This window comes from Ixodes scapularis, unplaced genomic scaffold, assembly GCF_016920785.2.
Source record: "Ixodes scapularis isolate PalLabHiFi unplaced genomic scaffold, ASM1692078v2 PGA_scaffold1__304_contigs__length_218370807, whole genome shotgun sequence".
Lineage (NCBI taxonomy): Eukaryota > Metazoa > Arthropoda > Arachnida > Ixodida > Ixodidae > Ixodes > Ixodes scapularis.
This window is the reverse complement of record NW_024609846.1, coordinates 99,046,467-99,059,167: the sequence shown is the minus strand read 5'-3', so window position 1 is coordinate 99,059,167 and position 12,701 is coordinate 99,046,467. Positions and strand designations below refer to the sequence as shown.

General features: G+C 46.9%; 2 protein-coding genes across 3 annotated transcripts in view; one reads left to right on the top strand and one right to left on the bottom strand.

The window, feature by feature from the left end:
- Positions 1-3,827: 3,827 nt before the first annotated feature.
- On the bottom strand, positions 3,828-5,061 carry LOC8031107 (stomatin-like protein 2, mitochondrial). The gene has a single exon (XM_002404355.5). The coding sequence runs from the start codon at positions 4,941-4,943 to the stop codon at positions 3,882-3,884; it is 1,062 nt and encodes a 353-aa protein (XP_002404399.2). The 5' UTR covers positions 4,944-5,061; the 3' UTR covers positions 3,828-3,881.
- Positions 5,062-5,316: 255 nt separating this feature from the next.
- The window catches only part of LOC8031108 (vacuole membrane protein 1), a 37,520-nt gene continuing 30,135 nt past the window's right edge, over positions 5,317-12,701 (top strand). The window contains exon 1 of one of the 2 annotated variants that reach the window (XM_002404356.5): positions 5,317-5,641. In XM_002404356.5, the coding sequence (XP_002404400.1) occupies positions 5,522-5,641 (120 nt within the window). In that variant the 5' untranslated portion in view covers positions 5,317-5,521. Of the gene's footprint in view, positions 5,642-6,358; positions 6,579-12,701 lie in introns of those variants that run through there. The other variant, XM_042290861.1, reaches the window with a different exon arrangement.

Below are 12,701 nucleotides of genomic sequence, written 5' to 3'. Positions count from 1 at the left end.
CGTCAGTTGCTTCTGGCTTTTTACTCGTGGATTTAGCGGTACAGCACAAATGAACATCGTGGACGTGATTGTTGATGGGGTAACGAAGCAAGTGACAATTCCACAGGTATGTTTCGCCAAACTCTGATTGGCCGGATTGAAGGATAGTGGGTAGACCTCTAAGCAATCTGCCTTGAGGTCCTTCAATCAGAGCCGATCAGAACTCGGCGTTCTGACGTCATCACAACCCCTGACACAAACTTGCGCTGCGAAGTTCACAACTTTAGAGTGCTCCTTGCCACCGCAGCAATCGTCGTCCTCGCTGTCAGAAGAATTCATAAAGTGCTGCTGCGAGGAGTGTTCGTTTTCACGAAGCCACCGTATCTCGATAGCGCGTCTGCTATTCCCGCCATCATCTCGATTCCCGCTCCTGGCCGCAATGCCTGATGGCACTGGCACTGCACCCTGGTGCACCATCGATTTTCTGGTGCACCATCGAGGGTGCGCTCAGTTAATCGAGAACGTCCGGTGCACACCAGTGCACTTGATCGAAGACGACGGGGCGCACCGGAACAGATGATCAGGATGCTGCAAGAACGTTGGTCGCTCGCACCCACATGACGTTGCGCGGGAATTTCAAATAACGCTTACGTGAAACGTGACATCACACGTGGAATGAATGAATATAAAAAAATATAAAAAAATGTGATGCGAAATAAAGGTTGCCGCATGTCTCAAATGACATCAATTTGTAAAGTAATATATTTGCCTTAAAAAAACATCAGAAGAATTTTAGGCGGGATTCAAACGGACGACTTTTCGGTTACGAGCCAGACAGCCAGACACTGACCAGGCCATGTCCGCCGCACTTGGGGCACTTAGGGAGAGCATGAGAAGTGAAAGAATGGGGCTCCATAGCCCTATCGCGTTTCACTCTTAAAGGCGAAGCTTAATGGGATACTGAGCCAAACATTTCAGTGTCTATAATAAGTGGTGCACAATCTTTCCACAAGCCAGCAGCCGCCGGTGTGCGCGAGTACACGCAACGAAATTGACGCCATAGTCCTCCACTCACGCTTAGGATGACAATGAAATGTGTGGGCTCTGGGGAAAAGAATAAAGTCAGTCTTTGCATCTCCACAAGTGAAAGCTACGTGCTTGTTAGATCAATTATAATCGCCTACCTTTTTTTTACACAAGACCCCACTGTGTAGATGATGAAAAGCCTGTCTTTATTCTCCCTTTCCCCGGAGCCCACACATTTCACTGTCATCCTTAGCTGTGAATGTTGGTTTATCGCAGTCACTGACAGCTTACAACACGCAAAGCATGGCGCGCCTCGAGCTATATAACGTATACACCAACCAAAATCTAATAACGTTGGCACCAACACGCGGCCTTGGCGTCACGCCGCTGCGGTGGCGCTGGTGGCGCTGCTGTGGGCAGGGCGCATGCGCTGTGCCCACACCTCGTACGGGTTAATGCGGCGGGTTAGCCCCGCTGATTGCGCTTCTCACCGAGCACTTGTGCACTGCGGAGAAGCAATACCCGCGGAGACCTCGAGCTCCGCATGTATTGCTTCTCCGCAGTGCACGGGTGCTTGGTGAGAAGCGCACTCAACGGTGATATATCCGGCCGCAATGGTAACTTTGAAATATATATATATATTTCAGCTAACCTCGAAACGAATAACGTATTATTCTAAACTACTATTTGAATATATGCACAACCAAATGTGTGCCACTATTTTTAGTAAAGTTCCAATCTGACTCAGTTCAATGGACTTAATTACCTAATGTTTATGCATTGGGTGTATGCTTTTTTAAAAGTTCTTGTTACAAACTTATGCACGACGACCCCGTATTATGGCTTGCTGAGACTATACTTTTTTTAGCAGTTGCCATTCGACCGAAAAATACTTGTTTCTTACGGTGGCTTGTGGCTCACACTGTAAACCCTGACATTGCGAGTTCAAATTCCACTTTTGCTCATTTCTACTTGAAGAGCAGTAGGCGTGCCTTTGTGCAATTTAAATTGCATGATGTACATTTAAAAACCCCGGCTTAGCAGTCTGGCTGCATTGTCTAAATAGCGCCCCCCCCCCCCCCACACACACACACACACACACACACACACACACACAGCAGAGACCAAGAAGGGAGCATTTTATGACAGATATATATATATATATTATAACTTCATATGGTCCGAGTACCCACAAACAGCCTGTTGTTGGCATATCAATATATGCCAACAACAGGCTGTGGTTGATGATTTTGGCTTTGTATTAATGAAAGCCGGACAAAGAGTTTAAACAGACCCCAGAGCAGAGTGTTTACATGTGTTTACCTCTAACCATTGCATTCTGTCATGCTTGTAAGTCCAGAACGTAGCTAGGCACATGGCAAGGTGGCAATTTTGTGCCTGCTGGAGCTGCAAATTTTTATACGCTGGATCATGATTTGGCAAACGTGGAATTGGCGACAAGTGACCGGAACTATTATCCATGCCCCAGTTTGCCACAATGCACACCTCCCAAGCACGCGCTTTCAGACTCCCACTTAATAGCTTCCCTGATCTATCTGGCACACAATAAAGATTCTGATGGCAAAAGGAGGAACTAGCACAAGACTGACTGGGCAGCCTGCTTGACTGGGGACATGGATAATTAATGATGGAAGAAAATAAGCCGATCCAATTCTGCAAGTGCTTGTCTATGCAAAGAACCGTCGGCCAAAGCTAGCCGGTTGCAGCTCTGGGCTCGAGTGCCGCAGTGAATGAATGGGACACATTTTTTTGTTCATCCATAGGTTTGTATGGGCCATGTGGCGATTATGCCGAACTGGAAGTGCAAATGATAGCCAGGCCTCCACAGCGCTCAAAGAGAACACAGGGAACACCAGGTGCGCTAACTTGTGGCATTCAAAGCTGTTTTCAGCACACGACCTAGCACACAGGACCAGTGCTTTCCCTGCCACCGTCATGGACAACCTTTGTAGTGCTCCAAGCCAAGGCAAGTGGGCATGTAGCTCCACTGTTTGATGTTGTTATGGGAACCGAATCTCATGGCCAACATAGAGCACGAGATTTTACTGATTTGTTTCAAGCATGTTCCCTGTGCAAGTGCTCATGCAGAAGAGGTGGGGATAAGTTCTCATGCCTGTACCTCCGATTGTACTATGCACAGCTTGTGAAACATAGTATAGACCAGTGGTTTTTAAATGGGATTCCGCGGACCCACTGGTGTTTGCAAAGCCATTTTTAAGGGTCCGAAAAGCCCTTGCCTCCCCCCCCCCCCCCTCCTCCCCATTTGCTTGGTTGACCTTGGCTAGGTGACGCAAGCTACTGCTTGCTATTAAGGGTACAGCTGCTACCATCTATCCTTTTACTTGCACTTTGGCGGGCCTCCGAAGGGTCTTAAACCTCCATGCCCGAGAACCTCTGGGATAGACCATACAAACGTGCTGCAAGCCAGTGCCCTTTTCAGCATTTGTATATGTCGCACATGCCTTGTTTGTTTTCCAGAGCCACAAGCACGCCCGTGCTGAGCTGTGGAGCTAGTATGCTGGGCCACAGATTTGTGAACATTGGAAAGGTACATTATCGTCTTCCATCTGCAAGGTGGTGTGCGGTAACGAACAGAGAACTGATGTCAGTCACTTATTAATTTCGAGCATTAACTCAAGAATAAAAAGTCACATGTCTCTAGAAAACTCTTATTGTCAACACATTTAGCAAGATATGATATGCAGTTCTTGGGTTGTGACCACACATCCTTGCAGAAGATTATGCTGTAAGAAATTCATTAATCACCATTGTAAACAAGTGCTGAGCCGCCGTGACAGATGAACAGATTAAGCAGCACCTTTAATTAATGTCCTCAACAACGGCCCACGCAGGCTCTACTCTGTCTTCTGGGATTTCCTGTCGTCCTCGTCACTCATGTACTCGGCGACGTCGTCTTCCGGCAGCTCGTGCACCTTGGACGACGAGCCGGGCAACGCCGACGACAGGTTCTTGTAGATGGCCATTGCCTGCGCCACCGAAGACGTCACGTCTCCCGTGTTGGCGGGCAGGAGGATCGTGTTGTTCTCCTTCGCCAGGCTCTTGAAAGCGCGCACGTACTGCTCGGCCACAAGGAACGACGCCGCTTGTCCGCCCACGGGTGAGCGCAGCGAGCTGGCGATCAAATTGAGGGCCTTGGCCTTCGCCTCGGCCTTGGCGAGCGTCGCGTTGGCCTCCCCCTGCGCTAGGTTGATAAGTTGCATCTTCTCGGCTTCGGACGCCAAGATGAGCGCCCTCCGTTTTCCCTCGGCCACGTTAATGTCGGCTTCTCGGATTCCCTCGGACTCAAGCACGGCGGCCCGCTTCTTCCGTTCGGCCTCCACCTGCATCTGCATGGCTTCGTGCACCCGCTGCGGCAGACGGATGTCTCGGATCTCGTAGCGGAGGCACACAATACCCCAGGCGCCGCTCGCCTTGTTGATGGCGTCAACGATGGCGATGTTGAGCGACTCGCGCTCCTTGAACACGCTGTCCAGGGCGATCTTACCCAGTTCCGACCTCATGGTAGTCTGAGCCAGCTGGGTGATGGCAAACTCAGGGTCCTCGACGCCGTAGCTCGCGCGGTAAGGGTCCACCACTTTGAGGTATAGCACGCCGTCAATGTTGAGGGTCACGTTGTCCAGCGTGATGGCGGACTGCTGCGGGACGTCGATGGCGAGTTCTTTGAGGCTCTGGACGTAGCGGACGCGGTCCACGATGGGCAGGAGGAGATTCAGGCCCGGCTCGAGGATGCGGGAGAACTTGCCCATGCGCTCGACGACCCATGCCTCCTGTTGCGGCACGAACATGATGATTGTGTTCATCGGTGTCGTGTGTCGCTGTCGGGCCTGACGCGCCGCCGAAGAGGCCACGCTGCGGAGGAGCGACCGGCAGGCTATCGCTCGGCTGACGGGCAGCATGTTAGATGCTAGTTTGAGAACTTTGAAGAGTTTCTCAAAGCACGAAAGTGACCATAAGACACTGCGGACACCACATCTGATACAAACCGGGGAAACAAAAAAAATATGGACTGGAGCACAATGTAGCCAGAGACGTTCGTAGATTTCGTTAAAGCATGACATACTATTTGCGAAGTGCGAAACGTCCGAAACGTTGCCCTCTATTACGATGGTAGTTTTTATTCGTTAATAAATTTGTCATGAATTTATGAAACATACCTATGTGAGCTTGTTCTAACAAATGTTGGTCAGCATCAACGTTGGTCAGCATGAAGCAACGTCGCGAAACTGGACCAACCAGCGCAACGTTGAGAAATATCCTTCACACTGGGCAAAGGATCACCGAAAATAAATAAAACAAATGGTGTTCGTGTTCTTTCCAATGCAATCTTGGAACAAGAGGAGAACGGCTCGAAAACCACCGTTTTGATCAACTAATTAGAGCAGTTCTGTGCCGTACGCGGACCGAAATAACTCGCTGTGTGCGGAGGATGCGCGCAGCATGCAGTTGGGGGTCCTCGCGTTTCTGATCGCGAGGCATGGGCCCGAAGAACAGGCGACCGCCCAGCCGCCGCGAGTACAAGTCGCTCTCCAAGGATGCTCTCCGGCAGGAACTCAGATCTCGGGGTATAAAGTCGACGGGAAAAAAATCGGACATGGTGGGTTTTCGCGCATGCATACTTTCCGTAGTCTTGCGCTTGCCGCATTGACCGTTAACCGCTTCAAAACAAGACTACCGGCGTTCCGGTGTTGTCCGTATGCCCGCATGTTCGTCCTGCATGACCGCACACTTCGCTCGCACAAATTTTGTTCCCCTGCTTCGATTTGCAACCAAGCCCCGTCGAAGCGAAATATGCAGTTCAAAGGATGAGTTTCAACCCAACCCTGCGTTACCATAAAACTCCCGATGCCATATCGAAAGGTCGAACGCCTGGCTAGCGGTTGCGGCGCCGTAACCTGCTTTAATACAGAATTAAGGGGCAAAGGTCCTCAGGACTGTTAAGCGCCTTGTCGAATTGCCTGAAATGTCTTTCCCAATCTCCTTATCGGAGTGGGAGAGACAGCATCTGGCTTTCTACCAAATGTAACGAAAGCGTTAATTCGTCAGTTTTTTGCGCTTTTTGGTTCGTCCTCGTGAGTAGGCAACGCCGTGATCTTAACGAATTAAACAGTGAGCAGTTTGTCGATAGTAAGTTATAAGCTTCTTTTTCTAAATACTGAGACGGTGACTCGGGATACCTGGATACGTACGCGAAGAAAAAACTAAAATGTTGGGATTAGCCGCAGCTGTGAGCTGTGGTAGCGGAAGTTACGCATAGCGCAATTACGCAGAAAAAAGGCAAACTTCCGGTGGCGCGTTATCACGCTCGGTTAGCGCCTTTTAAAAAGTAAAAGAAACTGCAATATCACGCGGAAAGTCAGCAAGGTGGTCGCGTATACACCTGTCTCGCCGCTTGTGTTTTACTTTGCAGAGATCGTAAGTTCATAACTCAGAGAGCAAGCGCAGCCACTCGTGCGAAGGAGGCGGGAACGGTGTGGGATAAACCGATGACCGATCACATGGACTAAAAGTCCGCGTAGACCGGCTGTGCGTAGGTGAGTAGCAGACCCCTTTTTATCGCGATTCGTGGTGTCTCCACCGCTCTAATTCAACGAGGAAAGACGAAAATGACCGCGAACGTTGTACGTTTGACTTTTCCTTTTCTTCTTTACTTTCCTTCCTGGCTCTCGCCGCAGCGACTTCGTCAATCCTTTGTTTCGAGTGTGGCGCAAAAAGATCGTCTGCCACGTCGGCATTGGCGCGTGTTGCGCTCTTTACCTTCGGATAAGGTGATCGCGCTTCGTTCCGCTTTCAGAAAAACCACGAGGAAAAAAAGGAATGCCGTTGTGTGTGTAGAGAGCCTGTCGTTTATAGATGTTCGCGTTTAAAAGAGAAAGACGTTTACGCAATTTTTGTTTTCGTTTCCGCGTGTGGCATCGTTAGCACCGTCATGCTTGTGTCGCTCGCTCGTGGCCTTTTTTTTTTTTTTTCTTAGTTATTATATGTTAATGTCACGCAGTGGTGTCTTTTCCCTCTGGTGTTAGTCTGATTCGTGAGTCTGAAGAACGGCGAAACGCACAGCGGCGTGTTCGGCGAAGCAGCTGATTGACTTTGACTTCGTTTCCATAACTTGCGCGAGGCTGTTTTCCAAGTAGCATCCTCCATGCTCCTTCCGTCACCGTACCACGTCGCGATGGTCAATCCTGCGGTGGTAAGTGGCGACGCGATATGTCTGGGTTCCCGAGTCCCGCTTCGCGTCCGATCTCGCCGCTGGGTGATTGACCTCTGCCAACACTTCAGCGCGGTGCTTTTGAATGCAGTGTAAATTACGTTCGCAGTCCGGTTTACGACTAAGCGTTCCCACTAAAAGCGTCATGAAAATGCTAACATCAGTTGCTTACCGCTTCTCTAGCGGGTCAGCTGCGGCTCACGCCGCATTTTGCAAATCTTCGCTTTTTAGGGGCGAAGCTCCATAGGGTCTAGCCTTGTCCGTCCGGCGTCCGTGCTCACATCGATTACCCTCCCATCTGTCTTCTTAAAAAAAAAGAAAAAGAAAAAAAAAATGTTTGCGCAGTCGACAGGATTCGAAATGTGCGGGGAGTCCCCAATGGATATCTAGTCCATCGCCTTAACCACTCGGCCACGACTGCGGGACGAGTAGGGGGCTCTGAGATATGGTAGTAACTCAATGGGGTTACCAAACGCAACCCGGAACTCAGCACTACCTATGAGCAATGAAAAAAAATCAGCACCGTGAACAATAAAATCAGTATCATCAGCACCACCAGAGCTTCGCCCCAATCAACATCATTCACCATGTGGAGATGTTGTAATATTTTTCTTTTTTAATGCAAGCCGAGTTTATGACTGCAGCTCAGCTTGGTGTGATCGTGCACGGCCTCCTAATTTCACGTGCAGGAAAATGTAGAGTGGCCATTGCTCGTGCGACTCGGCCGGTCATATGCACCGTGGCTTGATAGTCGCGCCAGGGTCTTAGCAACCGCAGATTACTCTTATCACCTCCCCGGAGTCCATAGTATTGGCTATAGGGAGTTTTCACTGATGTAATTTTATCTCCCATTTTGTTGTTTTGAGCTATTTAGCGTGTGCAGAAGGCAAGTATCCCAGGGATTTCCATGACCCCTTAAATGCGTAGAGCACAGAAGATTACAAGTCTTACCATGCTGGCATCTCCTCAACAGGTTGCTATGTAATCCTTCACATTAGTGAATTTGTTTGAAAAAATAAACTAACAACAAAATTCACGTCATATGAAAACAACCTATACACAGCTAGTAGAAGAAAAAATTCAAAAAATGGTCACAACTCCAAATGTGTAAAATGGCCTAGTGATTTAAAATGGTAAAATTTATAAAGTTGTTTGAAAGGTAAAATGGCCTAGTTATTTCGGTTGAGGGTCTGTTCTCCCATTAGTTGGAGTGAAATAAATGTGGCTTCAGTTTTCACTTTTAATTACGTTGGGTGTGGTCATCAAACGTTTTTGATCAGTGCTTCCCAGATTTGTTTCACTTCTGTCAATGTATGCAAGGATTTCCCTAGCTGGATGTAAGTGGATGTTTATGGAATTTAATTACATTCCATAACGTCAATTAATATGACTGCATTTCTGTGCGGTAGATGCTCTCTATCATGCATGGGTTGTGGTGCACTGCACTGCCTGCCGGCTGTTTTCCAGCTGGCCTGCCTGCAGCTATGGCCTGTGCACTGTGTGAAACGAACAGCAGCACTCCGTGTACTGTTTTACTGGGGCATAAATTTTCCCTCTGCATTTCGCAGTCACACCTCAGACTGCCTGCATGGCAGCAACGTGCATGTGATACCGGCTGTGCTTTTGGCATTTTGAGAGTATTCTAATTAGATTTCTTTTTCTAGTTTAGTTTTGAAAGCTACTATTCAATAAACCATTGCTGGCAGTTTCACTGATTGGTTATCCTTGAAGGGCAGATTAAATTGGACCATAGGATGATTTTAGCCAAAACTACCTGGATGTGCCAGTTTGTTTTTAAAAGAAGAGCATTTTTGTGGCACAGTGGGATGCAAACGTCTATTATAAAATATTATATTGTAACAATGTCTTTTGAAAAGGACACTACATGTAGCAAGACCCACCCAGAGAAAATGGCTTATCAGGTTTTATTGTGCCGGGTCTTTATCATGAATGTGTGCAAGTGCAACCAATTTGTGAATTTATATTTTTTCTCAAGATTGTATAGGAAATGGATTGTTTGTAATATTTGGTTTCAGTATTGTGACATTTGCCCTTCTAAGACCTGCTTATCAGCTTGGACTTCGAGGGCTTCAGAAAATGTATTTTACGAACCAAGTTATGTTAAATAGCCGCTCAGCTACATGGATCTTAACAGTGAGCCCATTTATTTGAAGATGGGTCCTCTCTCTCGTGTTTAGTGGTGAATGATGTTTGACTTTTATTAGAGGTATGTGAACATAAAACCTGATGTTGCTAATAAAATATGAATATTGGAATTTAACTGTGAATCCAACGTGAATGTTTTATATTTAATGTGAATTGAGCATAGATTCTTTTAAACACCTACGGCTGAAAATTTTTTCTAGAAAAACCTTTGAAAAGGAAGTTTTATTACACCACAAACACTGCACATACTACTTGTACTGAGAGGACATTAAAAAAAAGAAAGGTCCCAGATAAGATGAGTTGGGTAAAACAGAACGTGACATGGCAAGCAAAGCAGTGACTGCCTCATTTACTTATACTCGTATTCACCTCAAGAACTGCAGTAAAAAAAGTCCAGCTCCTCGCGGAACGTCGACCAGTTTCGCTTAGATTAAATTTGTTATTTTATTAAGGCATACATGTGTCATACACCAAAAGCACCCTTTTTTCTTTCGACAACCAAATCTTCAAGCCCTTAATTTTCACAAATTGAAAAATTCACGACATATGCGAAGGGCACGCGAAAATTTCGGCCCTTAAGAGTTTCAATGCAGGCGTCTGGAATCCACAACATTTCCGCGACTTGATGTGGCGAGTGTAAAGGTGGTTTGGGGCTTTCTTTTCTGCCACTGTACCATAAAATTGGCAGTCAAGCTAAAATTATAACCATAGAAGGCTAACCTGACTTGCCAAGTCTCCCGTATTACCTGGGAGACTCCCGAATTTTGACAAATTTGCACGGTTGTGCGATTGACAGAAATATCTCCCGGAAACGCAAATGACCCCCTCTCCCTGCACTTGAGGGCCAACATACAACCTCGGTTTTCTGCGGGGAAGATAACCGTTTTAGCGCTCCCCTCTCCTAAGCTGCGAGGGGAGCCAAGTTGGGGCAGGATAAAAAGTGAAGAGGATATAGGGTAAAGGGAGGCGGTCAAAAGTGGAAAGTGTGAAACGTACGACGGTCTTTAAACAAGGAGTCTTTGCTGTTGCAACAAACATACATACATTTTATTTCCAGTTTTTAAGATATTGCAACCTGTGGCCACATAAGCCAATAAGGCTTGTGCGTTGGGCGCGGCAGCTGCACTCAGGTAAATACACATTCAACGGCTGCAATGATAGCGAGGCTCAGCTGGATCTCGGTAGTATGAGCAGTGCAATATAAATGTAATAAAGTTGCCTGCAAATTTGTTATCAACATTTATTCTCAAAAAGGGGAGACTCCCTTGCTTAGAGATTCTCCCGGATTTGGTTTCTCTGATCTTGGTAGGTATGCAATTGTGAGGGAAATTTCAAGACGATCGAGCTAACTGAGATGCTCTCACACGTCGACCGTTTCTCCTAACGCACCGTTGCAAAGCAGTGAAGCTTGACGTACGTGTTCACTCCCGCGGAGCAGTGAAGCGAGAGATCCAGGGTTCCTAAAAGTTTTGTTCATAATTTTTTAATATTTGAACAACTCAAATTCTTCAAACATCAAAAGTGTACTGTTAATCGAATAGGGTAGCCAACACTATTTGCAAATTATTCAAAGTTTCGAATATTCGCAAAAAAAAAAAAAAATTGGGTTGTGGGGATATTTATACAGCGTGTAGTTGGTCAGCCATTTAGAGTTGCGACGTGTCACACTCCACACCTCGCCGTAACCACTGGTTGTATTACGCTGCACCACCGTGCACTGCGCGATAGTAACCGCACGACTGCACGGCGTCCATTTGCAATCCACGGCCCTGTCGCGTTCTCGCGCGTGCGCAGAGATCTGCCAAATCTTTGCCGAACTTTCCTTCAAAAGTTCGGCATTTTCCGAACTTTGCCGAATTTGAAGTTCGGCAGATTCGGTTCATCACTAGTGTTTAGCAGATGGGCTTTATAATCTTGGTTACAGTAAATGGTCAGAATCGGCTGAATCCTTATATTGTGATCAGTTGTTACACTGGTTAGTTTTTGAAGCATGAATGTCCTCTGAACCATAATCTCGTTATCAAACTTGATGCGTCAGTCAAAGATGTCTATAGTTGCCGTTTATTTCTTTATTCTTTGTTTGGAGATTAACCTAAATACTTTATCTCACAGTTGCATGCAGCCTTACCAAAGATACAGGTGCGAGAGTATTCGCCTCGAGATCGAACCGTGCCGAAACCGTGCGGCCAAAATTGGAAACGCGCGAAAGCGGGGATTCCGCCGTGCGTTGTCTGCTATGGGCGCACGCTCAGAAGCATGGATCTCGACGACGCAAGCCCGTTTTAGGCTGAGCTTGACATTCCTTATTAAATGTTTTACGTTTTTGTGCCGTTTCTTTTTACTAAAGGTTGTGTTGTATCGTTTGCCATGCATAGAAATTCAGCAAAGCAATTATTATTAAAGGGCCCATGAAACGAATTTTGGGCTGGTATAAATCACTTTAGATTGAGATTTTACTAATAGCACATCGTTCAGTGGGCCAAAGAAAAAAAGGTAAAAAGTCAAAAGCCTGACTTTCAGTGCGAAAATCTGAAAACACGGCGGACTATTTCGTACCTCCTCCCCTTCGTAAGCTCTTTGCCTTTTCACTGTGATACATCCACGGTTCCCAAAGCGCGTCACCGGGTCCAAATGCACGTCACATGATACCGGACCTCCCTTATTCCCTTCACTCCTAAGCTGACATCGTGGTGGAAGCTACGCGCTTGCCCGACCAATCATCCGCCTCCCTTTCATCAGATGACGTCATTCTCTGCACGTGGGTATGCGCGAGAGAGCGTGATCCCGTGGCAAAAGTGTGGCTGGCCCAATGAGCACGCAGCTTCCACAGCACTGTCAGCTTCGGGGTGAATGGGGTGGGGAAAGCAACTTATGTCTGAATTTTGATCGACGGGCTAATCTTCTAGGGAGATTAATGGCTGTGTCCGGGTACACATGCGATTTATGAGTTGAGGAGGAAAGCTAAACAGGAAAAAGTTGGGAAGGCGTTTCATGACCCCTTTAAGTCGGAAGATTCCATAATCTTAGTGTGTTGTTTTTTTATACAATCGCTGGTCTCTCATATTTTTGTTATTTCGCACAAACCGCGGCTTTCATAAAGCATTGAATGTTGAGTGGGCCTGTGGTTTTATTAGAAAATTAACCGGACTAATCGCTATCCTTCAATAGACTAATCAATCAATAAATCCGTATGTTGATTTATCCCCGGTCATATTGCATGAAAGACGTTAAAACTACACATTTTTTTACTGGTTTTACTATGTCATAAATGGCATATTGCATT